Genomic DNA, 26,616 nt, shown 5'->3' with positions numbered 1-26,616 from the left:
CGGCCGCGATCAGCGCACGTGGGCGCCGCTGATCGCTGTGACGTACTATCCCGTCCCTGGGAATTAAGTGCCATGGCACATGGACGGGATAGTACGTCACATGACAGAAAGGGGTTAATAACGCTATTATAAAGTGTATATATGTGTGTGAAGGACCTGTGATTAGGTCATAGTCATGTGACCCGGTGGGCGTGGCTATGGACCATATAATTGCGCCAGGGTAGGTCACATAGGGTGAATGCTGGGACCTTGTTGGTCCAGTGTGGAAGGTCCTGTCTGAGTGAGATGGGGCTGCCTTCTGACAGCAAGTGAACACTGTGTTAATGGCTGCACATCCCTGGGAGTTCCCTGGAGGGAATGGACGTCTGCAGTATGCTAAAGGAACCATGGGTGACCCTGACGTGGGTGAGATAACTGAGGCTAGAAAGCCTGTGTATGTTTAACCTGTGTGACCACAGCGATCTCAGAACTGAACTCTGTCATGGATACTATGCGGTTATATGAGCTTTATGTTGCTTCTATGGGTTTATGCTGCTGAATAAACCACATGGACTGTTATGAGTTTATGGAGAAAGACCTGGGTGTATGGGTGGACGACAAACTCACATTTAGTGGCCAGTGTCAGGCAGCTGCTGCAAAGGCAAATAAAATAATGGGATGCATTAAAAGAGGCATAGATGCTCATGAGGAGAACATAATTTTACCTCTATATAAGTCACTAGTGCGACCACACTTAGAATACTGTGTACAGTTCTGGTCTCCGGTGTATAAGAAAGACATAGCTGAACTGGAGCGGGTGCAGAGAAGAGCGACCAGGGTTAATAGGGAACTGGGGGGTCTGCAATACCAAGACAGGTTATTACACTTGGGGTTATTTATTTCGGAAAAACAAAGGCTTAGGGGTGATCTTTTTACAATGTATAAATATATGTGGGGACAGTACAAAAACCTTTCTAATGATCTTTTTACTCTTAGACCTGTGACGGGGACAAGGGGGCATCCTCTACGTCTGGAGTAAAGAAGGTTTAAGCATACTCACATACGCGGATTCTTTACTGTAAGAGTAGATAAACCTCCGATGTAACCTGAAAGAGAAGAAAAAAGAGTTAGTTTATACTCACCGGGGGCGGTCCGGTCTCGGTCCGATGGATGTTGCGGTTCGGCGCCTCCCATCTTGCAACGATGCCATCCTCTTCTTCCCTTCCTATCGTGGCTCCAGAGCAGATGCACTGCTCTGCCTTGTTGAGGGCAGAGCAGAATACTGCAGTGCGCAGGCACTGGACCTCTCTCGGCGCCTGCGCACTGGGCAAACAGGGCAGAGCAGTGAGCCTGCGCCGGAGCCACGACAGGAAGGGAAGAAGAGGACGGCATCGTATGAAGATGGGAGGCACCGGACCGGACGGCGACACCCATTGGACCGGACCGAATGCCGGGGTGAGTATAATCTAACTCTTTTTTTTCTTATCTTTCAGGTTACATCGGGGGCTTATCTACAGCATTACAGAATGCTATAGATAAGCCCCTGATGTCGATGCCAGCAGCTCATAGTCCAAAAAAGGGGTGACAGATTCCCTTTAATTACTATGTTATTGCACTACCCAATAATCAGCAGGTTATTGCCTGTACTGTAGATAGGTGATAACTTTAAATTCTGAGAATACACTATTAAGGCCACATGACACATTCAGTATTTGGTCTGTACTTTACATCAGGACTGGTACAATCTGCAGAAAAGTATAATAGAAACACATCACCTCTTCTGTATTTATCACCCACTCCTGTTTTGGGCTTATCAATACTTAGGTATAATACTGACCAAATACTGAATGTGTGAACGTGGCCTAATCGTGAGAGTGATCAAAGCAAGAGCCATTTTCATAGCTGCTTTCTCTTTTTCTAGTAGCGATCTGGACATTTGTAAGTATAGAATGTAGACAAAACATCACACTTCTCAGAATCACTGACTACCAAAATTCAGATTTTTAATTAGATCATCCATTTTTTTTTCTAATGGGTTTAAACATCTTATTAAGGCTGTGTTCACATGCAGCAGTCACACTGTGGTCTTTTAAGCGTTTATCTGCACAATGATTTACCTTGCATGGAAACAGCTTTTTCACATGCAAAACTACTTGATTATTTTGATTAGCTGTTGGGCTTTGCATGTAAAACATCTCTTTACCTGAAATATTAAAGGGAACCTGGCATGTTCCAATGTTCAGTCTGCAGGATAATGGCTTTCCAAAGGTGCCTGGTCGCTGCACTGAAAGCCCAGCTACTGGGAGAAAATTAACTTCATTCTTCCCGGCAGCCTCCGGCTTAGGCCAGCGTCATTACACTTACCGTCTGAAAAATCGGTCCGAGTCTCCCTGTCGAGAGTCGCAGGAGTGTAATGCGAGTGTGAGGCAAGTGTCATGCGAGTACAATCCAATTTATCACAGCTAGCATCAGATTTAGGGCTCATACTCACTTGCGAGAGACTCGCACAATTCTTGCATGAAAACCTGGCACTGCCGCCAGAACTCGGACCGAAGCGTGCGACTACATGTATTTGGGTCGCCCTCCCAGGGCTGTGGGGTACTCGGTACCGGGCCCGATGAGCTTCAATGGGAGATGTCACGGCAGCTGGGACCCGGCCCGTGGCCCTGGGTGCCCATTGTAAAAGGGAAGTTGTTTCAGTGTGCTTGTGGTGGTGAAAGTTTATAAGTGATTCACCTGTGGTGTTCGGCAATGGAGATGTAAGCCGACGCTGCAGACAGATCCTCTGGGACAGATGGTGTGGTGCAGCAATGATGTTATAGCCCTCCACAAGTGGGGCTGTAGTCCCAGGGCAGTGTAGGTGAAGTGACACGTAGATGGTGTAGTGTCAGGCGCAGAGGGGGTAGCAGTGCTGGGCAGGTTGGCGCAGGGAATAAGTGGAGGACACCAGGGCATGTAGTTCCAAAGCTTTACTCACAGTCTGTTGTACAAACAGGTGCCTGCCTCCGTGCCGTGTCCTCCGGGTCAGGGACTCAGTCAACCTGCAGGCCAGATGGAATACTCCTTCCCAACGCTCCGCCAACATGTGCCTTTCTGAACGTCTCCTCTTATAGCACCTTTAAATGAAGTACTCCTAGTACTGAGTTACACTGGAATTCCTCCTGTCCGATGTTCTTATGAACTCTACTTGTACGGCAGACAGCTCTAGCCTGCTTCAGGGACTCCTTGCTACTAAGTCCCGGCTCACTATCCAGTTGCTGTTGTACCCCCAAGTCTTGTGTGGGAATAAAGCGGTCACTACTTCTATCTCTTCGGTGTCTGCTGCAGGACCATTAGTATCCATACAATCTCGGGGACTGGGCCCCGGCCTTGCGCTTGGAACTTCTAGGAAGGGTTCTCGTCTAACCCACATCCTCTGTTCCCTTTTACTCCTCACGTTCCGTACTAATCTTTCTTTCTATGGAAAATCAGGCTTTCAGTCTATGTTTCTCTCTCTCTCTTCCTTTCCGGTGCCAGCAGACCCAGGTCACTGGGATCTGCTGCAGCACTTCCATCCATCTATCCCTCTCTCTGGGGATCTTCTTCTCCTTGATTACTCCACAACTCACTTCCTCCACAACTGAACTCTCTGCTCAACTCTTCCCTCTCTTTTAGTGCAAACTAAACTCCACCCACCTCCCAGCACGTTTTGTGTTCCAAGCAGGGAGCCACGAAGGGGTGCTATGCTACACTCCAAGCAGGGAGCCGCTGAAGGTGCTTTGCTACACTACTTTGTGGTGTGGGTTGCGGGTGTTGGAGTGTGGTCAGGAGTCTCCACCTTACCTGGATAGTGGGATACCACACCTCAGGAGGAGGTGCAGAACCTCTGTGGCGACTGAGCCTCAGGGGCGACACATATTTCTATGCAGCCTCACACTCCGGTCCGAGTTCCGGCGGCAGTGCCAGGTTTCCATGTGAGAGACTCGCACGAGAATAGTGCCAGTCTCTCGCAAGTGAGTATGAGCCCTTACATCTGAATGCCGAGCAATTGCTATCCGATTGCAATCCAATTTTAACATGAGCTTTTACATACGGTACATGAATTCTGTCATTTACACATCATTTTCAAACAAAATATTCTTCAAAACACATACACACAGTTATAACAAATTATGATGATTATCCTCCATCCCATAGACCAGTGCCCAAATACCCATCATACATATCCTCCATCCCATAGTCCTGTGCCCATATACCCAGCACAAATCCTCCATCCCATAGTCCCATGCCCATATACCCGTCATACATATCCTCCATCCCATAGTCCAGTGCCCATATACCCAGCACAAATCCTCCATCCCATAGTCCCGTGCCCATATACCCATCCCACATCCTCCATCCCATAGTTCTGTGCCCATATTCCCATCATACATATCCTTAATCCCATAGTCCTGTGCCCATATTCCCATCATACATATCCTCCATCTCATAGTCCCGTGCCCATATACCCATCACACATCCTCCATCCCATAGTTCTGTGCCTATATACTCATTATGACATCATCTTCGCCATGGCAACCATTCTGACACCACTGCAGTCATGGCAACACATTATGCCATCATCTTCGCCATTGCAACCTATTATAACATAAAGATTAGAAAAAAACACAAATATTGAACATGCCAAAATTTTATTATCATATAAATCCATTATTTAACACAAATCTTTAAAAAGTATCCAATAGTGCATGATAGTGCGTCCACAAGATAATAAGCTGCATCATATTGGAGCGGGAAAATCTTTTACTTTAAAAAATCTAGTTGATTTTAAGGATAATACATAAAAAATTATTCCAGAGTTTTATCAAAATAATTAAACACACAGATAATATCCCCCAATGGCAACAGACTGAATCACATATTGTCCCTATATATAGGGGTTACTTGCAGAGTGAGCCATTTGCTAGAAAATTACAAGCAATATCCATATTGATCTACATACCCAAGCTCCAATAATGGTACCGCTTCCCCTACGCGCGTTTCGGCAGCGTGCCTTCGTCAGGGGGAGAGTCGTCATGTCCTCAGCAAGCTCCTTAAAAACCCCCTTCAACCAATCACTATCACCCATAATTAAAAAACATCCAATCACTTTAGATATATGAACGGTATTACATACAGGAAGTAATTTCCAAAGGATCATGGTAGTTGAAGTCTCATTGCGCGGCTGAATATCGACGCTTGCGCACTCCATACTGCCAGACCAGTGTCATCAGGGAGTGCGTCATAGTGAGGGTCGGACCTGCAACCCGTTATCACCACCCACGTACATGGGCAGGGACATCGGGACTGCACGCCCACCCCCACCAATGGCAACAGACTGATTCACATATTGTCCCTATATATAGGGGTTACTTGCAGAGTGAGCCATTTTCTAGAAAATTACAAGCAATATCCATATTGATCTACATACCCAAGCTCCAATAATGGTACCGCTTCCCCTACGCGCATTTCGGCAGCGTGCCTTCATCAGGGGGAGTGGCATCATGTCCTCAGCAAGCTCCTTAAAAACCCCCTTCAACCAATCACAATCACCCTTAATTAAAAAACATCCAATCACTTTAGATATATGAACAGTATTACATACAGGAAGTAATTTCCAAAGGATCATGGTAGTTGTAGTCTCATTGCGCGACTGAATATCGACGCATGCGCACTCCATACTGCCGGACCAGTGTCATCAGGGAGTGCGTCATAGTGAGGGCCGGACCTGCAACCCGTCATCACCACCCACGTACATGGGCAGGGACATCGGGACTGCACACCCACCCCCACCATTGATAGACACCATCGCCGAGGACACATCCGGAGTACAGGACGCATGCGCACCAGCCGCGAATACAGGGCCAGACTGGGACTAAAATTCAGCCCTGGCATTTGAAGTTACACAGGCCCACTAGTCACATGGTGACTATATAATATTTTTGTACAGTTGTAGGTTACAAGAAGTGAGAGGAGATTAACACGACTATATAACATGTAGTCAAAGCTGTGCCCAGTATTTCAGCTCAGTCCTATTTATTGCTTTTAGGTACAGTATTCCTCCCATAGCTCTGTCCCCTTTTGTGCGCACGGTGACAGAATTCCTGGCAGCACTGCTATCCATTGGGCAACCAGACCCCCTGGTCATAGCTGCCCCTATCATACCTCCCAACTTATGAAGAAGGGAAAGAGGGACAAAGACGCCGCTGCAAATTTTAGGCCACGGCCGGCCACACCAATTTTGCAACTAGTCACACCCATGTCCACGCCTAATTGCACCCATTTAGCACTGCTGATTACACTGACTGGTACTGAGGGCACAGTGGCTGGCATTATGGGCACACTGACTGGCACTAAGGAAGAGAGAAAACAGAGAGAGAGAGAGAAAAAAGAAAAAAGAGAGAGATAGAAAGAACACAGAGAAAGAAGAAAGAAAGAACAGAGAGAGAAATAAAGAGGGGAAAGAAAGAAAGAACAGAGAAAGAACAGAGAGAGAAAGAAAGAAGGAACAGAGAAAGAAAGAGGAAAGAAAAAGAAAGAAAGAGGGGAAAGAAAGAACAGAGAGCGAGAAAGAAAGAACAGAGAGAAAGAAAATGAGGGAAAGACAGAACAGAGAATGAGAAAGAAAGAACGGAGAAAGAGAGAAAGAAATAAAGAGAGATTCTATAAAGATACTATAGCAGCCCGGCTCCCATTGTAGTGCCCACCTGAGCCTCCCGATGCAGGACATATCATGATCCGCTCACATGGCCGGCATCCCCGATTCCAATGCGATCCTGCTGTCTGCGCTGTCGGAGGAGGACACGGTAATGGATCTGAAGCATTCCTGGTTCCGTCACAATCTCCTCAAGAAATTATTTAATTTCTGGTCAGCTTCCAGCACATCACTTCAGGTGGAACATCATGTGTGTGTTTTAAAATGCTCCTTGGGGCTCCGCTGTGTACTCCTGTGTCCGTGGGAAAAGCCCGCTTTGTATGCTTCGTACACACTTGGCTCCGCTCCGTACACATATGGCTCTATTCCGTACACACACGGCTCCACTCGTATACCCCATACACATGCGGCTCCGCTCCGTACACCAAGTACACGCGCGACTCTGGTCCGTACACCTCGTACACGCGGCTCTGTTCCGTACGCCTCATACACATACGACTCCTCTCCATACAATTCGTACACACACGGCTCCGCTCTGTACACCTCATACACACACGGCTCTGCTCCGTACACCTCGTACTCACGCGGCTCCGCTCCGTACACCTCATACACTTGGCTCCGCTCCGTACACCTCATGCACGCGGCTCTGTTCCGTACACCTCGTACACGCGGCTCTGTTCGGTACACCTCATACACACACGGCTCCTCTCCATACACCTCGTACACACACGGCTCCGCTCCGTACACCTCGTACACACACGGCTCCACTCCGTACACCTCATATGCACACAGCTCTGTTACATCTACCCTGTAAACCCCTCCTGACCCCACACATACTTACCTCATCCAGCACCATGACAACAGCACAGCAGAGTCTTGCAGACACCAAGAGCCAAGGCTGAGCGCACAGGACCTGTGATGAGGTCACAGGAGGGGCGGAGTCAGGGGTCACATGATCAAGGGTCTGGACAAAGGCTCCTGACTCCTCCCCTCCTGTGACCTCATCACAGGTCCTGTGAACAGAGAAGAGAGCAGGCAAGCGATGCTGTGAGTGGCTGCGAGGGGGAGGTCTCATGCTACAGCGAGGATGTGGTGCGTGGGGGGGGTGTGGCGGCTTATCTCCCTGCAGTGCGGGAGGGTTGGAAACTATAACCGCCGTGCCCGCAGAGGGCCGGCGGCAGGAGCAACAGCCAGGCCAGTGGCCGCATCAGCTGGCAAGCGGCCAACCCGCGGTCCACATGACAGCGGCCCAGCGGGAAAATGCCCGGTTGGTTATATTACCAATCCGGGCCTGCGCGAATATCACTGCTATAATGTATATGGCAAAAGGAGCATAAAGCATCTGATCCTTACTTAGCGCAACCTGAATACATCTGAATCGGGTTATGCCCAGACAACGTGCGACAAACATTTAATATTTAAATGGCAAAAAATAATATTAATAAAACCTCCAAATTACACGACACATACCACCAGCGGAACACAGTCGCACTGCACCAATTCCGCACAGTGGATCATTTGGCTGATCCCGGTGGCAGATGAGTGATGTGTCTACAGGCGGAGGAAACCGGTCAAATAAAAGGGGTTTTTCTCACGAACGAAAGTTCATTTTAAAAATTGTCTGTGTCTAACCATGTACAGAGCATACCACATCTCCTGGGCAGGGGAGGAAGCAAAAGACAATACTGACATTACAGCAGGGGATCACAGAGGATTCTTTTTGTGAGGTAAAATATTTCACTGAATGTTTTTAAACAATATTTTACCTCACAAAATGTATCCTCTGCAATCTCCTGCAGTAATGTCAGTATTGTATTTTGCTTCCTCCCCTGCCCAGGAGCTGTGGTATGTTCTGTACACTGTCAGACACAGGGATGAGAGAGACAGAGCACAGGGGGGAGTCAGCTCAAATGGGACAGCAAGTGAGGGGAGAGCACAGGACAGGAAGTCGAGAGACAGCAGACAAGGAGGGATAGCACATGGGGTAGACAGGTCAAAGAAGAGAGAACAGACGGGAGAAGTCAGCACATGGGGAAAGAGAGAGTGGATAGGTGGGTGAGCACATGGGGGAGAGATTCTCAACACTGCAAAGCCTGCCCCCATCATGACATTAATGCCTCCATCTAGTGTGTGTGTATATATATATATATATATTTATATATAGTCAGTCAAAGAAAAAAGAAACATCCGGCACTGTCCCTGAGAAAGAAATACCCGCAAAGTCACTTATAACCGCTATCAGTGTAACACCTGTAACCCTCGCTGAACGGGTGCTCTATCCATGTAAAGAAAAAACATGAACTATCATAGTAGAAAAAGACAGCAGGATGGCACTCACCGTTCTCTTGAAATGATTCTCTTTATTTCATGTTAATAAAGCATAGGCATCGGCACGGGAGAAATGCAAAAAGACGAACGACAGCCGTTTCGTGCACAATGCACTTCAACAGGTGCATTGGGCACGAAACGGCTGTCGTCCGTCTTTTTGCATTTCTCCCGTGCCGATGCCTATGCTTTATTAACATGAATTAAAGTGAATCATTTCAAGAGAATGGTGAGTGCCATCCTGCTGTCTTTTTCTACTATATATATATATATAAATATATAGTAGATAGACAATAAGCTTGAACTGCGGTGACCTCATCACTGGCATTTTCCCACGGTCCAGAGGTCGCCGCAGTTCAGGCCGGCTGGGAGTGCAGCCTAAGTGATGTCACCGTTAGTCACTGATGCTGCATTCCTAGCAGCTCATTCACCAGTGGTTTTCAGCCGGGATGGTTGCATCTTGGCACCGTCCAGGTTGAAAACGAATTTTCCCCCAGACATGGATTACGGCGTGGGACAGAACGATGGACAGGTATGGTATAGAGTTTTTTTATTTTAATTTTATTACAGGAGATCGAGGGCTTTGGAGGAATTAGACGAGGTCGTAAGTATCGTTAAATTGAAATTATTAAAGGAGTCTGTGTCTTTCTTTCAATTAAAGGACTTTTTTCTGGGTGTCTGTGTTTCCTTACAATGTGACTATGGGGTTAGTAATAGGAACGTCTTATTGATGCCTCTCCATTACTAACCTTGGCGCTTGATGTCACCAGACAATACAAATCAACCCCTCCAACTATTACCCTAGCCACTGCTACAGGGCAAGTGGGAAGAATGAGACTAAAGATGCACCTTTTCTGGGGTGGGTGAGAGCTGATGTTTTTAGCCGGGGGGGTGCAGTATCAATGACCCCTTCCTTGGCTATTAATATCAGCCCGCAGCTGTCTGCATAGCCTTTGCTGGTTATTAATTATAGGGGACCCCATGTCATTTTTTGGGGGTCCCTATTTTAATAGCCAGTAAAGGCTAAGTATACAGTTGTGAGCTGATACTAATAGCCTGGGAAGCTCCATGGGTATTACCCCCTTCCCAGGCTATAAACATCTTGCCCCCAGTCATCAGCTTTCCCTCTGCTGGTTATGAAAATTGCACCATTTTTTTCTGGAAGATAATCATTTATTAATTAAATACATGTACAGTAAGCTGCACACACTGTACTAATTGTATCTGTCACTGCCATCTATATATCTACCTATTCTATTTATATTTATTGTATGTAATACATCTCTTCTATCCTGTTGGCTCCTGCAGTGATTTTACAGAACACGGCAGATGAATTACCGGCTTTTTTTCTATCTCTTTATGCAATGTAAATACATATATATGTGTGTGAGTGTCACTGACATCTATATATCTACTGTATGTATTCTATATGTATACAGTATATCTATTCTAACCTATCATTGTGATTTTACTGTACACTACACATGGATTGCCTGCTTTTCAAAGGACACCAAACATCGGACAGCACTCGCATGGTCCATGTGGTGTCCGATTTTTTTCTCGCACCCATAGGCTTGCATTGGCGAGACTCGGATGATATATGCATAAATCGCATGCAGCGATTTAACATGCACGTAGAATTCGCCCGAGAAAAAATATGCTAATGTGAGCTGCCCCATAGATTAACACTGGTCCGAGTGCTATGCCGTATTCTGCGGTAGTGTGATGCCGGCCTTATAGTCATGGAGGCTTCGGTCACCTTTCAGCGATGACTGAAGCAGTGCCGTCACACCGCTGTGCATATGGGAGGCACATAGGGATTATCAAGATATGAAGCAGTTGTTGAGGTCCAGCTGTGGACTGCCCTCCTAAGGTTTGGAGTTTTGGGGAATAGGGTCAGACAGCATGCAACTATTCCCTGTCTGATGCCACATGCAAGCAACTCCTGTCCCACATGTCTGTGAGGGTGCCATTTTATGAGGTGAGATCATTCCATTTTTTTTGAGTCATCATGAATATGAAAGGGTTGATCCAAGGTATACGCACTTGTCTCACAATATAAGATAAATGTTTATATGCACGCACATGGATACACGTGCAATATTTGGAGATGTCTATTGATAAATTATATCTTTTACCAAATATGACTTTATTGACCACTGTTGATGAGGATGTTTGCTTAGGGTAACAGATGGATGTACAAGTGGACCACTGTTGATGCACATATATACATCTATGTACTTATAGTGCTTTAATTGTTGTTGAGTAATAGAAAGATAGCACTGATTTTGAAGCATAACTTAGAAAGCCGGTTTCACAAGTTCTGATATTTTCGGTACTGGAAAAAAACAGTACGGTGATATCAGTGCCTGTGTGTGTAATACTTGTGGCATACATTTGGCAACCATGTGCTGCCAATGTGCCACATCAGTACCACATGTGCAGGCGCCTGGGAAGCAGTTGTTCAGTTAGTGGCACTGGGTGCTGAATACTGCTCTCACCTTTCTCCCCTGCTCTGCCAGCGATCAGCGCTACCAAGGGAAAATGATGAGAGTTACTTTCAACTTATAACAGCAAGAGCAGGTGGCAGCTGATGGGACTACTACTCCCATCAACCTACACCTACTGCCACTAATAACAGTGAGAGCAGGCTGCGGCTGATGGGATTATTCATCAGCCTCTGCCTGAGCTATAAATAAAAAAAAAGGCGTGCGTTCCCCTGTATTTTTAATAACAAGCCAGGCAAAAGTGACAGCTGCGGGCTGCAACCCTCAGCTGTCAGCTTCAGCAATGCTGTTTATCAGCAATAGAGTGGTCCCCATGAGGTTTTTTTTAATTTAAATAAATAATTAAATAAAATGGCATGGAGTACCCCCCATTTTGGACATCCAGCCTTGCTAAGGCAGACAGCTGGGGGCTGATATTCTTAGGATGGTAAGGGGCCACGGATATTGACCACCAAAGCCTAACAATAGCAGCCTGCAGCTGCCTAGAAAAGGTACATCTATTAGATGCCCCAATTCTGGTGCTTTGCCTGGCTCTTCCCACTTGCCCTGTAGCTGTTGCAAGTGGGGTTCATATTTGTGGGGTTGATTTCACCTTTATATTGTCAGGTGACATCAAGCCCATGGATTAGTAATGGAGAAGTGTCTATAAGACACCTAACCATTACTAATCTTATAGTTGTATTGTAAACAAAGACACGGCCAGAATAAAGTATTTTATTTGAAATAAAAACAAAACACACATTTCCATTTTTATTTAAAAATAAGAAACACAGTTATACTCATTTAACGCCTAATTCCACTGAATCCCTCGTCTCCTGTAATAAAACAAAAGTAAAAAACAACAATATCCCTCACCTGTCAGACGATCTGTACCACGCGGTAATCCATGTCTGAGGACAGTTTTCAACGTGGACAGTGCCAAGATGCAACTTTTCAGGCTGAGAACCACTGATGAATAAGCTGCTGTGAGTGCAGCATCAAGGTTACCACTGGTTACTGATGCTGCTTTCCCAGCCGAGCTGAACTATGGTGACCTCAACACCGTGAGTAAATGTCACCGAGTTCAATGCAGTTCAGCTCAGTGAGTTCACAGCAGATCTTTGTCACCCTACATGTCAGGGTATTTTGCTGAGGGAAATACAGTCCATGAAAACATATTAACATGTGTAAGTTGTCTCTGGTACGTGTGAAAACTGTCACCACACATACCAGAGACACTGACATCTGAAAGAGGCCCAAGGGATGTGTTAATTAGGAGTATACAGTTTCATGTGTGTCTTTTACTGTGGAAGATAGGTACCACATACTGTCATCCTTTATTGGGGTGAGTGTATTCACAAGAAATCACTAACCACTTTTCTGTTTAAGATTTCACATATTTTAAAAGTATAATAATAAAAGTTGATCTTAAATTCTCACATAGTTTCTATATTAATTGCAATTAAATGTCAGCCCACGGCATGACCTCTGTGGGTGAACACAGTCTTAAGCAAGCGATGGATGTTAGTTGCACATATACTCTGCAATTAGCTCAAGTGGTCAGGAAAGAAAACAGTATATGTTCCTGATTTCACATTAACCACTATCTGTGCAATAATAAGTTAAAAGGAAGTTTACAAGATTTAATAGTGGGGGTTTTGCGTGTGTGTTCTTTTCTTGTATGGAAACTATGGCAAAAGTCATTTCTGTTTTAACACACCAAAAATATCCAGAATAAAAAACAGAACATGAAAGAAATATCATTTTTTGGGGTTATCTATTTTTCTGGCATTAAAAAGAATTTATCTTTCTACAAGCTTTTGACCATTTCTATGGGTCCACTGTTCTAATCATCTGGTCACCACATCAGCCGCCTAGACACTCTCTTCTTGCTTACAGCTTGAGAATAGAATGATTCTGAAACGTTGCCTGGTCTGTATCAGTCTATGAGCTCCTGGCCTAATGCTTCATAAGTATGTAAGTGAATGGCTGCTATGCCGTTATTGAATTAACTTGTTTCCCCTGACGACTTTGTTTTGTTTGACAATGAAAATTGCAACAAACTTTGTTTTAACTAAATAAATCTTTAGAACAAAGGCTGCATCTACTGTATGGATCACATTTGCAATTTATGCTTTAATGAGCTATCTGAACTAAAACCGTCTGACTGCTGTTCTTGCCAACAAGGGTTTTGCCACCAAGTGTTTAGTCTTGTTTGCCAGAGGAAGCCAACAACTAAGTGACAAACAAGATCACTCAATAACTCTATAATATATTAAGATATTCATAATTAACATCATAACCTTCTCAAAGAATGAATATACCAAAGAGTCCAGAAATACAAAGACTCAAATAATTTTATTTAATAGTACAAAAAAAAGAGAACAGAACAAATGGAGATAATAGAATACCATAAAAAATATTAAAATGTAACAAGGAGATAGATGCATAATAAACACATTGGCCACATCAACAGAGTAATCATATGAATATAACACCAAAAAATAAAGTGCATAGTGTAAACAGGCTGAAACTAGCCAATTAAAGTGCTTAAAAAGTATATAACTAAATCATAGATACCCGTAATAGGTGGCTCAGTGTGCCTCCAGCTCCCTCCACTTTGCAAACTGGGCAAACTGGGCAAACTTACAAAATCAGCAAGGGATCAAACACTTATTTTCCCCACTGTATGTAATTAGCCAAAATAAAGTGAGGCAAAGTGACCCTGATTCCAATGATGTGTCATTTAGCAGTTATGACACAATCACAGTTTGTGGATATAGCAGGTAGCAGAGCTCAGAAAGCTGACCCCGCCCACACCACAGCTTTCTGTGTACATGGTCTGTTGACAGTGAGCTGCTTTTCAGAGAAAGGGATGTGGTCGGACCAGGGCTCACAGTGCACTGTGGTTCCAGCAGTGATAATCTCCTGGTGATACAACCTTCATTGTAAGTAAACAGCACATAGCCTATAAAGTGACACATCACTGAGTTCACTGTCACGGTTGCTACCGCTTGCAAAAACCTGCTGGCAGATTCCTTTTAAACTTGAGTAAATTATCCTTGTACAGTGACATACTTATGTGAAATCCCCCCATGCTGACATTGCTGTGGACATAATTTTGATTTCTGTGTTGTCTTTTATTGGATTTTAAAAGTTTTACAGGATATGTTTATTTTTATAAAGTCAGGGAAAGCTTAGAAAAGAACATAGGAAGCCTTACTCCTCCATTTGACGCCATGCTCCTACAGAATCTGTTTACTCGCCTGCTACTGATCACATGCTGTTTACCCACGTGACTGCTGCAGCCAATCTCTGAACTCAGAGGTGACGCCTCTATGTATGGTGCAGAGACCGCTGAGGCCAGTTATTGGTGGCCATGGTCATGTGGGTAGTCGGCATATGCTCAGGTACAGAGAAGTAAACAGAGACCACTAGGGACCCTTTAAAAAGGAAGCTGTCTTATGAGGACTACCCCTCTCCATATGTCCTGGCAAGGTACTGTATACCGACTTCATTGGTCAAAATTGTTCTATATGAGATAGAACAGAAAGCTGATTTTGACAGCCATGCTTTGTAGGGGAAGTGTTTGGTCAAACACAGATCTTACACCACACATATACAGACTGGTTTCTTAAAGTTTTAATTAGAAAAAAAAAAGAAGTTCAATACAGAATTTTGATATAAATTTATGATTTTTTTTTTTAGTATTTTCCTATTAGTTTATTGTCCAATGAAAGTTTTGGATCTGTAATAAAAATATACGAAGCTGAAAAATCCACTGTGATAATGTCGAATATAATCTTGATGAAACAGAATTTAATTATTGGATTCAACATCAACTTGTCTATCTTTGGTCTAACAAAGTATTTGTGCATTTCAGGAAATGTTGTGGTGCATTGTCCTCCTGTTAATTCAAGCTGTAATATTCAGTTCCCGATTTGGTGAGTATTTTTTAGGACAGGAGAACCCTAAATGTCAGTGATGTAAATCACAAACAAAATCAATCAAGTAGGGTGCGCTGAGACAAAAGTATTTTTTATCCATGTGCTGTGTGTGTGGTAAACGGACAGCCTATGAACCCAACTTATGTGCCAGGTCACATGGACTATTTTGCAGCATGGACTAGGCTGGACCTATTTTCAGACCAGATCATAGTATATAAGAAGCAGGCAGGTCCTGCATCGGGCACTCGGAGCCAGTCATGTTCACTATTTGTGGATGTAACTGGTCCAGGATTGGACTGTCCCACGGTAGGACAAGAGAATCCTCTGGTGGGCCACCACCCTTTTATACTTGACACTATATGCTCAAATCCTATGTAGAGACTCAGGCAGCATCTTATTCAGGTTCACACTGGCCCACAGGGTAAGGCCGGGATCACACATGCGATAAACATGGCCGAGTCTCGCATGTTAATACCCGACACTCGGATTGGAGCGTGCGGCCGCATGACAATATATGCAGCCGTACGCTCCACTCCCGAGTGCCGGCGGCAGTGCCGGGTATTAAGATGCCATATTTCTCACATTTGTGATCCCAGCCTAACAGGGGAATCCCGCGGTGGGCCCTTGTGCTGATCTGGGCCCCCAACCACAATGTATGGGCAGTACTTGGCACAATTCACCTGATTTACTCTGTACATAAAAAAGCAGCATCTCATCATTAACCAAACTACCCAGTTTATTATTATATGGAGATATAGGTAAAGTTGTGAATGGGGGTGGTGTAATATTAGTATGCAGGTGAAAAGTGGGCTCCCCCCAGAGTCAACGTTACTGGTGAACCCTTAGCACCCTAGTCCGACACTGATATTATTCATTTAACAATCTACCCTGTTCATGGTTATATAAATTTGTGATTGTCAATACAGGAAAGATGTATATCTTTGTACCGTGTTAGCCAGTGGATAGAAAAATATTCAGGATTGAGAGTCCTCAGTAGTTGATACCTTTTAATGGCTAACTGAAAAGATGGTAATACATTGCAAGCTTTCGAGACTACTCAGGTCTCTTCATCAGGCTAGACTAGCCTGATGAAGAGACCTGAGTAGTCTCGAAAGCTTGCAATGTATTACCATCTTTTCAGTTAGCCATTAAAAGGTATCAACTACTGAGGACTCTCAATCCTGAATATTTGATTGTCAATAATGTCACATTTGCATTTAGCTGAAAAGTGTGACCCTGGGGTTGGTTACTGGTGGGCCCTTGGCTCACCTGCCCGACTCTGACTGGTGCGATAAATTAGGCAGCCCAATCGAATGTACCCTAATATGGAGGAATACCTGAATTTTTCCCTTTCCTAACTCTTTAACAACAAATCAGTATTCATAGTGGTTAAGGAGCACCTATCACCAGGCTGGGGCTGTGAATGGGTAGCCCCAGACTGGTGATTTTACAAAATATAAGTTAGTAGAAAAACTGCTCATAAGTTTCCTTAATGCCCTCCAAAATGGCCCGACCTTGGTACAGACCTCTGGGTTGTGGGATAGCAGAATACAGATCTCACAATGACAGAGTGAGATCTTTTTCTTTGCAGTAACGCAGCGCTGCCGCATACTTTACGAAGCTGCTATCAAATGTTAACCAAAGCAATGATGTAGTAACAACGTAGTAAAATACGGGCCAACAATAGGCTACTGCAAAGAGAGGGGTCTCGCTCTGTCACTGTGGAGGGTTGTGGGATCCCGCTGAGCATGGTGGGATCCCACAACTCGGAAGTCCAGGCCCAACTTTCATAAAACGTCGACCTCTTTCTGGGACCTTCAGAGCACTCACAAGCACTTTTGACATTAATTTACATTTAATAAAATCACCAGCCTGGGGCTGCCCACTTTTTATTAAAAAACTAAAAGGGTAGCCTCAGATTTGTTGATCTGTAACCTATAAAGGTTATTAAGACCTAAATAGTTTAGCTTTTTTTGTTCCAATGTAATAAAAAAAATAGTCTTGATTAAAAATAGTTCATCATTTTGTGGGCACGTTCTATGCAGACCTATGTGGACAATCCCTTCAAACAAGTCCTCTTTTATATTCCAGGTCTGGGATGCTATTTGGAATATGTGGCCCACTTATAGCCAATAGTCAAGGACTCTTGAAATAGCTCACTGTTCTTCCCTTCCTAGTCTTGTCACACATGAAACGCACCATCAATAGGGGATAATGGAGATGAATGATTATTATTTTCTTATTATATTCAGGGCCAGATTTGGTGTTCATGTTACCCCAGGCACCTTAACTGATCCCGTTCTCTATTGTGAATTTGGTGATGGGGGCAAGGTTATACAGAGTTCATGAATATGGAGGACTACATGGCAACAGGTTTACTAGTCCTCTAGTGATGATCTCCTGCTGAAAAAACTGTGATTTTCTAACAACTATAGCAAGCAGTCATGTAAGTGACACATCAGTGGAATCAGGTTCTCTGCACCTGCATCATACTTCTCTCAGATTAGGTGTCAATAACTTGGTGACAGTTTGCCTTTAAAGGAGATCTCCTACTCCCACCTCTGATCTGGACCATTTTATAAACTGAAATTAGAACCCATTTTCAGAAATAAGAGTTTAAAGTACAGTAAATACAAGCTAAAAATGAAATAAATAAGTAAAAAAGATGCAAAATGCTTTTTTATGAATACAAACGTAACAATATAAAGTATGATGATGCCAATGACTTTCATTTCTTTACAGCCTCCCCAACTAAAGTATGTATAAAGATTAAAGCAAACACCTGTAAGGAATGTATCCAGTCTGGTCCGCACTGCTCCTGGTGCAAGAAAGTGGTAAGTTTAAAGGGTGGCACATTTATCAAAGTGATATCCAAAAGCAAAGAAAAAAATATCTCCAACTAAGAACTTTTAGAATAGTTCTGGACACCACTTTCCCTATAACCGGTATAAAAGTATTCGGACTCCTCCACTTTATGTCCACAGGAGCTTTTATGATATCACATTGTAGATCCTACTGATCGTCCGTCGGAACCAACGCAGGCTCGGTAGAGTAGGGACTAGCCCATCCCTTAAAACAGAGTTCACTGATGGCGCTTCATTTAGGGTGGGGACAGGGACAGTGGTGGTGAGTGCAGCCTTTGCCCCCACGTCTTATTTGAGTACCCCTAACATGTATTGGGGGTTCTCAAACAGGAGGTAGGAGGTAGGGAAAAACACAACTGCAGCATAGTGAGAGAATAATGCGGAATTTGTAATGAAAGTATATTAGAAAAGAGAATAGATTGTTACATTAGACAGACATTTAGATTAAAATAAATATGAATTTCAGACCCATATTGTAAAGACGCTGTGATTCACTTCTTGAGCGTGGTAATATACTGCTTAGATCTGCTTGTTATTCTAGTGCTTGTAAGGGAGTTTCTTGTGTTTTAACATAACTCCTTTTTTTATAATGTCTGATTTTTAGAACTTCACCAAACCAGGGGAACCCGACTCGGTGCGATGTGACACCAGTGAGAAACTTCTCAGTCTCGGCTGTGAGGGAGACATCATTGAACCTAGAAGTGAAATTCTGTTTACAAGGGAGCCACCCCTCGATGACAGCGTACAGATGACTCCTAAAGAAATTGATTTGCAATTGCGACCAGGTAAAACGACCCCTTTAAAAAAACAAACAAAATGGAAATAATTTAGCTTAAATTATTAAAGGGAATGTATTATCAAAAAATGACTTAATGTTATAGGGAAACTGACAGCTGATACACGCTATCATAGAATTCTTGAAAGTAAGGGTCCCGTTTCACTTAGCAACGCACCAGCGATCCCGACAACGATACAACCTGGTGCGTCCGTAAATGTTCACTAGTAAGCTGCCAAACAGGCAGATCTCTTCAGCAACGATCCAGCGATCAAACACAGCGATGCGCGCTGGCCAGAGGGACGCCGTCGACGAAAAATGGCCCAGGACATTCCTGCACGATCAGCCATATCCAGCATGGGTAGCAAGTCGCTGCTGCGTTTCACATGTAGCGAGATCGCAGGCGAGATCGCTCTTGCGTCCCAAAATCGGTGATGCATTAGCGATCTCACTAGCGATCTCGCTATGTGAGATGGGGCCTTTAGAGTTGGAAGGGACCTCCAGGGACATCGTGTCCAACCCCCTGCTCAAAGCAGGAGTCACTAAACCATCTCAGACAGATGTCTGTCCAGCCTCTGTTTGGAGACTTCCATTGAAGGTGAATAGAATGTTAGAATTGGAAGGAACCTCCAAGGTCATCGTGTCCAACCCCCTGCTAATGCAGAATTCACTAAACCATCTCATACAGATGTCTGTCCAGCCTCTGTTTGAAGACTTCCATTGAAGGAGAACTCACCATCTCTCATGGCAGCCTGTTCCACTCATTCATCATCCTCACTGTCTGATCCTGCAGTTCCAGTGACCTTTAAATAAAATGTTTTTTACGTTAATTCTTCGTTAGAGAAAAACTAGTCACATCAAATATTTTTCTAATACCCTGCATTGGTTGGTGATCGTTTCTTTGGTAGGTTGCTGGTAACTCAATATCATTTCTGATCCCCTACTTCCCCTATCTTGTTGGCCATTATATTCTGCCTATGGGACCACTGTATACATTATATATGTAAGCTAATATTGTTTTGTTACATCATCAGATGAGACCGGAGAGTTTGTTGTCAGATTTCGACGAGCGGAAGGCTATCCTGTCGACCTCTACTACCTCATGGACCTTTCTTACTCAATGTTTGATGATCTGCAGAATGTAAAGAGGCTGGGAACCCAGTTACTTGCAGCCTTGAATAGCATTACCAAGTCTGCCCAGATAGGTAAGAATTATTTGAGTGCTGTGTTTTCATTAAAATTACAATATAGGAGTGTAAATTGAGCAAAGAATAATAGTAGCGGACATAAAAATGTATGTATCGGTTAATGTCATTAAGGTGTCACGTGGACCCATCCTGTGTGACACGACCCGCAGATCGGTAACTAAAACAACAAAACTGGCACGTGTGACTGTCCTGTGTGACACGACCCGCAGACCGGTAACTGAAACAACAACACACGGGGGAAGGGAAACAGTTACGACGGTGGGCCCTGCGATAGGGAATGGGGATGTGGAGACCTCCTGCACTCCCCTGAGGCAGTGTCCCTGAACACTCCTAACGTTCCCTATACAGGCTCCTCACCTGTCGCCGAGCCAGATACCTGTCACCCTAGCACACCCCACACCTATCCCTTGCTAGGGAGCTGGGTGGTGCAGGCACTGGCCCCACCGCTGTACTAATACACACCAGGGAAAAATACAAACAGGGGAAACACCAAAAACACTTATCTTTCTCTGCTGCAGCACTAGGCAGCAGAGTGCATCACCAGATTAACTTTTCGCAGTGGCTCGACACATCAGAGCCAGCTGCCACCTTCACCATCTCACTCTGCTGCGGACACCGGGCAGACAGATTTCAACACCAGTTTCAGCATTGGCTCCAACCTTCAAGCCAGCTGCTAACTTCACCAGGTTTCTGCAGTGGCTTCACGCCTCAGTCAGCTGCTCCCTTCACTGTGGTTGGAATCCCAAAAAGACGCTATCAGCAACACCTGCTCATAGACCATGTGACCCTATATAGGAAAAGGGAATGGTCAAATGATCAGGGGCCAAAAGCTGCTATAACCCCAGTGACCACCGGGGGCAAAAGGCAAAGCAAAGAAAACATCAAGTGCAATGACACTTGTGGCCACCGGGGGCAAAAGGTAACCAAAGCAACTATTAGGATGCAATGACACCCGTGGCCACCAGGGGCAAAACTAACCTTAAGCCAAAGGCTTGAAGGAAAAAAAAAAAAAAGGTTTACATGCGTTAATCCAGAACCTGACACGGCTCCAAGAATTCGATTGTGACATAAGGACTCCCTTTAAAGCTCCTGCATAAATTGTTGGACAGGAAAATCTACTCGTATATGTAGTAATATAATAATGTGCTTCTATTTTTCCAGTTAATTTTAGGAAAGCTGGGTGACAGTTCTGGGAAAGTTATGTTGACTGTCACCCAGCTTGCCTTCAAGCAAAAGAGACAAGAAATCATCACATAACTTTTTTAATAGAAGAGGAAAGTTCAAAAGGAATTTGTCAGCAGGTTTTGTTGTTCAATCTGAGAGCAGCATAATGTAGGGACAGATACCCTGATTCCAGCGATGCGTCACTTGCTAGGCTACTTGTAGTAGTTTCGATAAAATCACTGTTTTATCAGGAGAAGATTATCACTAGAGGACTATTTGTCTCATGCCATGAAGTCCTCCTGCTCTGTGTAACCCTGCCCCCAGCACTGATTGGCAGATTTACATGTACACTGTGAATAGGCAGAAAGCTACCAATCAGTGGTGTGGGCGGGGTTATAAAGGGCTCAGCATTCAGAGAACTGCTAGATCTGCAGCAGGTAGAACACTGATTCCGCTCTGCATGATCTGGAGGGTCTGAAGGGTGGTGACGTCACTGAGAAGAGGAGCAGAATAGTACTGATACCGGAGAAGGCGGCAGTAGGCAAATACATTAACACAAGCACCCTGCAGTACATGCACATATACTCAGATTGAATGAGAAATCACGGGAGTGCTTCTTTAAAAGACGTAGTGTCCTAAGTTATCCAGCATTAATTTCTTCGGTCTGTAGATGGAGAAAATGTTTGCTTCATTTCCAATTTAGATACTTTGTAGCCAAAAAATAGTACACTTAGCCTTCCACCTTCTTTTGATGACCAAATATGAAAACGCTGCATTTATTAAAGGGAATCTGTCACCCTTTTTTCGAATATGAGCTGCCGGCACCGCCATCAGGGGCTTATCTACAGGGTTCTGTAATGCTGTAGATAAGCCCCCGATGTAACCTGAAAGAGAAGAAAAAGAGTTAGATTATACTCACCCGGGGGTCCGGTCCGGTCCGATGGGTGTCGCCGTCCGGTCCGGCGCCTCCTATCTTCATACGATGCCGTCCTCTTCTTTCCTTCCTGTCGTGGCTCCTGCGCAGATGCACTGCTCTGCCCTGTTGAGGGCAGAGCAGAGTCCTGCAGTGCGCAGGCACCGGGAGAGGTCCGGTGCCTGCGCACTGCAGTATTGTGCTCTGCCCTCAACAGGGCAGAGCAGTGCACCTGTGCCGAAGCCGCAACGGGCAGGAATGAAGAGGACGTCATCGCTGCAAGATGGGAGGCGCCGGACCGCGACTCCCTCCGGACCAGACCCCCGGGTGAGTATAATCTAGCTCTTTTTTCTCATCTTTCAGGTTACATCGGGGGCTTATCTACAGCATAAGGCCGGTTTCACATTAGCGCTTTTTAAGCGCACGCACGGCCGGGGGTAGCTCCGCCCCCGAGCCGGCTCTCTGCCCGGCGTGCCCGCCCCTTGCTTGTAGCGCCGCCTACTAGCGGACAGCGGCGCCTGCGATCGGCGCACCCTATCTTTAGCATAGGGTGCGCAGATCGTGCGCAGGCCGTGCGCTAGTTGCGCTTTGACCTGCACTGCGCACTTTTGACGGTGCGCCGTGCGCGCCAAAATCAAACTTTTCAGATTTTGGCGCACACGGCGCACCGTCAAAAGTGCGCAGCGCAGGTCAAAGCGCAACTAGCGCACGGCCTGCGCACGATCTGCGCACCCTATGCTAAAGATAGGGTGCGCCGATCGCAGGCGCAGCTGTCCGCTAGTAGACGGCGCTACAAGCAAGGGGCGGGCACGCCGGGCAGAGAGCCGGCTCGGGGGCGGAACTACCCCCGGCCGTGCGTGCGCTTAAAAAGCGCTAATGTGAAACCGGCCTTACAGAACCCTGTAGATAAGCCCCTGATGGCGGTGCCGGCAGCTTATATTCGAAAAAAGGGGTGACAGATTCCCTTTAAGATTATGAATTTTTTATCATTTGTTTTACTTTATGAAAGCAGCTACTGATATATAATATGTGTTACTGCGTTGCTGATTGTTATAATGTCTTTGTAATATATTTACAAGGAGCCTGTCATCAGGTTTTTCGTCTTCTTAATGGCTCACACGTCTGTATTATGAGTTTTAGGCACTTCAGATTTTTTTTTGTTTTAAACTGCATCCAACCTATATACAGTATGTCCAAATCTTATTGTCTATTTTTGCATGTATATTAATACCGAGTCATCCACTGTGCAGGGCCTGATCGTTCTTGGCATCTCCTTTAATGTTTTACAATCCAGACCCTTTGTTTTGATTAATGTGAATGATGCCCCTTATATCATCTACCTTGCAATCTTACAGCTGCATCCTGGTTGTCCCTGCTTGGGGGAATCACACTGCAGCTTGGACTCCTTTGACTTATATGCATTAACATAGCCTATATGTCTAATGAAGGGTCTTCACCCAAAACTTTAACATAATACTTACCACGGTGTGACCAGTGGATATGAAATACTGATAATAAATCCTATTTGAAGCATAAGTGCCTTTAGGTGTCTTCATTGATTGAATGTCAGACACTCATAGAGCCATTCAAATGAATGACAATGTGCTTAAATTATTTTGCTATATTTCCAGTAACATTAATTTCTACTTAGTGCCAATTAGCTTCATCCCTCATATTCAGGAAATCAGCGGTGGTTTTCGATTACAGAAGTCTGACAAACATATATTTTATTCATTATGACTTGATTTTCACTTACAAGGATCTGTCATTTCTCCTGATATGTCTGTTTTTATAATAGTATTTCTCATTATGTAACAATTCCAAAGTACCCTTTCTCAGAACTCTACATTGTGTTGTTCTTTGTTATTCCTCCAACAATTTTATGAATTGAATGACAATTGGGGGGTACCAGTTACAGGGGAAGCGGTGCCTGGACACTCTGTGCTGTCCAATCAGATCTGACAGAATTCATGTGTGTAGGGACGCACTTCTTTGACGAAGGAAATACTACCCCCAGTTGTCAATATATTATCAAACTTTTTTTTTTAGGAGGAAATAATAAAGAATGACACAATTCAGAGTTCTAAAAAGGTATTCGCCTGATTTTAAGTAGAATACAAGTAGTGTCGACAGCAGATTAATCTCTGAACTGTGTCCAGCCATTCAGCAGTGAATATACACTGCTCAAAAAAAATAAAGGGAACACTAAGATACCACATTGTAGATATTACTGAATGAAATATCGCAGCTGCAAATCTTTATTCATTACATAGTGGCATGCATTGAGAACTAGAAAACATAAAAATGATCAATGTAAATCAAAATTAATATCCCATGGAGATCTGAATTTGGAAGGATACTCAAAATCAAAGTGGAAAATCAAATTACAGGCCGATCCAACTTCAGTGGAAATGCATCAAGACAAGGAAATGATGCTCAGTAGTGTGTGTGGCCTCCACGTGCCTGTCTTACCTCCCTACGACACCTGGGCATGCTCCTGATGAGTCAGCTGATGTTGTCATGAGGGATCTCCTCCCAGACCTGGACTAAAGCATCCGCCTACTCCTGGACAGTCTGAGGTGCAACGTGACATTGGTGGATGGAGCGAGACATGATGTCCCACATGTGTTCAATCGGATTCAGGTCTGGGGAACGGGCGGACCAGTCCATAACTTCAGTGCCTTCATCTTGCAGGAACTGCTGGCACACTCCAGCCACATGAGGGCTGGCATTGTCCTGCATTAGGAGGAACCCAGGGCCAACCGCACCAGCATATGGTCTCACAAGGGGTCTGAGGATCTCATCTCGGTACCTAATGGCAGTCAGGCTACCTCTGGAGAGCACATGGAGGGCTGTGCGGCCCTCCAAAGAAATGCCACCCCACACCATTACTGACCCACTGCCAAACCGGTCATGCTGAAGATTGATGCAGGCAGCAGATCGCTCTCCACAGCGTCTCCAGACTCTGTCATGTCTGTCACATGTGCTCAGTGTGAACCTGCTTTCATCTGTGAAGAGCACAGGGCGTCAGTGGCGAATTTGCCAATCCTGGTGTTCTGTGGCAAATGCCAAGCGTCCTGCACGGTGTTGGGCTGTGAGCACAACCCCCATCTGTGGACGTCAGGCACTCAGACCATCCTCATGGAGTCAATTTATAACCATTTGTGCAGATACAAGCACATTTGTGGCCTGCTACAGGTCATTTTGCAGGGCTGTGGTAGTGCTCCTCCTGTTCTTCCTTGCACAAAGGCTGAGGTAGCGGTCCTGCTGCTGGGTTGTTGCCCTCCTATGGCCCCCTCCACGTCTCCTGGTGTACTGGCCTGTCTCCAGGTAGTGCCTCCAGCCTCTGGACACTACGCTGACAGATATAGCAAACCTTCTTGCCACAGTTCGCATTGATGTGCCATCCTGGATGAGCTGCACTACCTGAGCCACTTTTGTAGGTTGTAGAGTCTGTCTCATGCTACCATGAGTGTGAAAGCACAACCAACATTCAATAGTGACCAAAACATCAACCAGAAAGCATTGGTACTGAGATGTGGTCTGTGGTCACCACCTGCAGAACCATTCCTTTATTGAGTGTGTCTTGATAATTGTCAATAATTTCCATCTGTTGTCTATTCCATTTGCACAACAGCATGTGAAATTGATTGTCAATCAGTATTGCTTCCTAAGTGGACAGTTTGATTTCACAGAAGTTTGATTTATTTGGTGCTATATTATGTTGTATAAGTGTTCCCTTTATTTTTTTTGAGCAGTGTATATTTTTTCAGGAGCAAAGGTAACACAGCTTACAACTGGTATATATTATAGCTTAGGATCTTGGCATCTTGTCTGTCAGCTTTCAAAGTGAAAGTAAAACTGTGCTGCTTGCTCATGGTTCATTGGTGAACGAACCAAGACAAATATAGGCAGCTCCCTGCTGTCAATCATGGGAGCTGGCACCCCAGTAAGAGCTACTAAATTCTCTGTATGGCTCTCACTGACCATAAAATTCCGGTGTTCAGCAGACGTAACTCCGCCCACCGAACCAAAGCAAGCTATTAATAACAGCTCACAGCTGTTTCCTTAACCTCTACTGGTGAGTTTACAGGGATCCCAGAAAATACAAACCAGCAAACGCTAAACAGACAGCTGTGGATTTATATTAATAGTGCACAGTTAGTCAAATTTGGCACTGTCAACTTCGCAGAGTTGCTGCTCGTGGCACCTTTGCTTCTTCTTCTTAGTACACTGTTGTTCTCTCTCCTCAGGGTTGTTCTCTGGGTCTTTGGGATTCTGG

The 26,616-nt window shown here is 44.7% G+C and overlaps 1 protein-coding gene across 3 annotated transcripts in view; it reads left to right on the top strand.

The window, feature by feature from the left end:
• The window catches only part of ITGB2 (integrin subunit beta 2), a 192,872-nt gene that overhangs the window by 78,698 nt on the left and 87,558 nt on the right, over window positions 1-26,616 (top strand). For all 3 annotated transcript variants that reach the window (XM_073551574.1, XM_073551575.1, XM_073551573.1), the window contains exons 2-5: window positions 15,347-15,407; window positions 18,153-18,244; window positions 18,879-19,059; window positions 20,084-20,254. In XM_073551574.1, the coding sequence (XP_073407675.1) occupies window positions 15,350-15,407; window positions 18,153-18,244; window positions 18,879-19,059; window positions 20,084-20,254 (502 nt within the window). In that variant the 5' untranslated portion in view covers window positions 15,347-15,349. The remainder of the gene's footprint in view (window positions 1-15,346; window positions 15,408-18,152; window positions 18,245-18,878; window positions 19,060-20,083; window positions 20,255-26,616) is intronic.

The sequence above is a fragment of the Dendrobates tinctorius genome, unplaced genomic scaffold (assembly GCF_039654945.1).
Source record: "Dendrobates tinctorius isolate UK_male_01 unplaced genomic scaffold, ASM3965494v1 ptg000177l, whole genome shotgun sequence".
NCBI lineage: Eukaryota > Metazoa > Chordata > Amphibia > Anura > Dendrobatidae > Dendrobates > Dendrobates tinctorius.
Note: the sequence above shows the minus strand (reverse complement) of the source record. Positions and strands in the feature narration are given on the sequence as shown.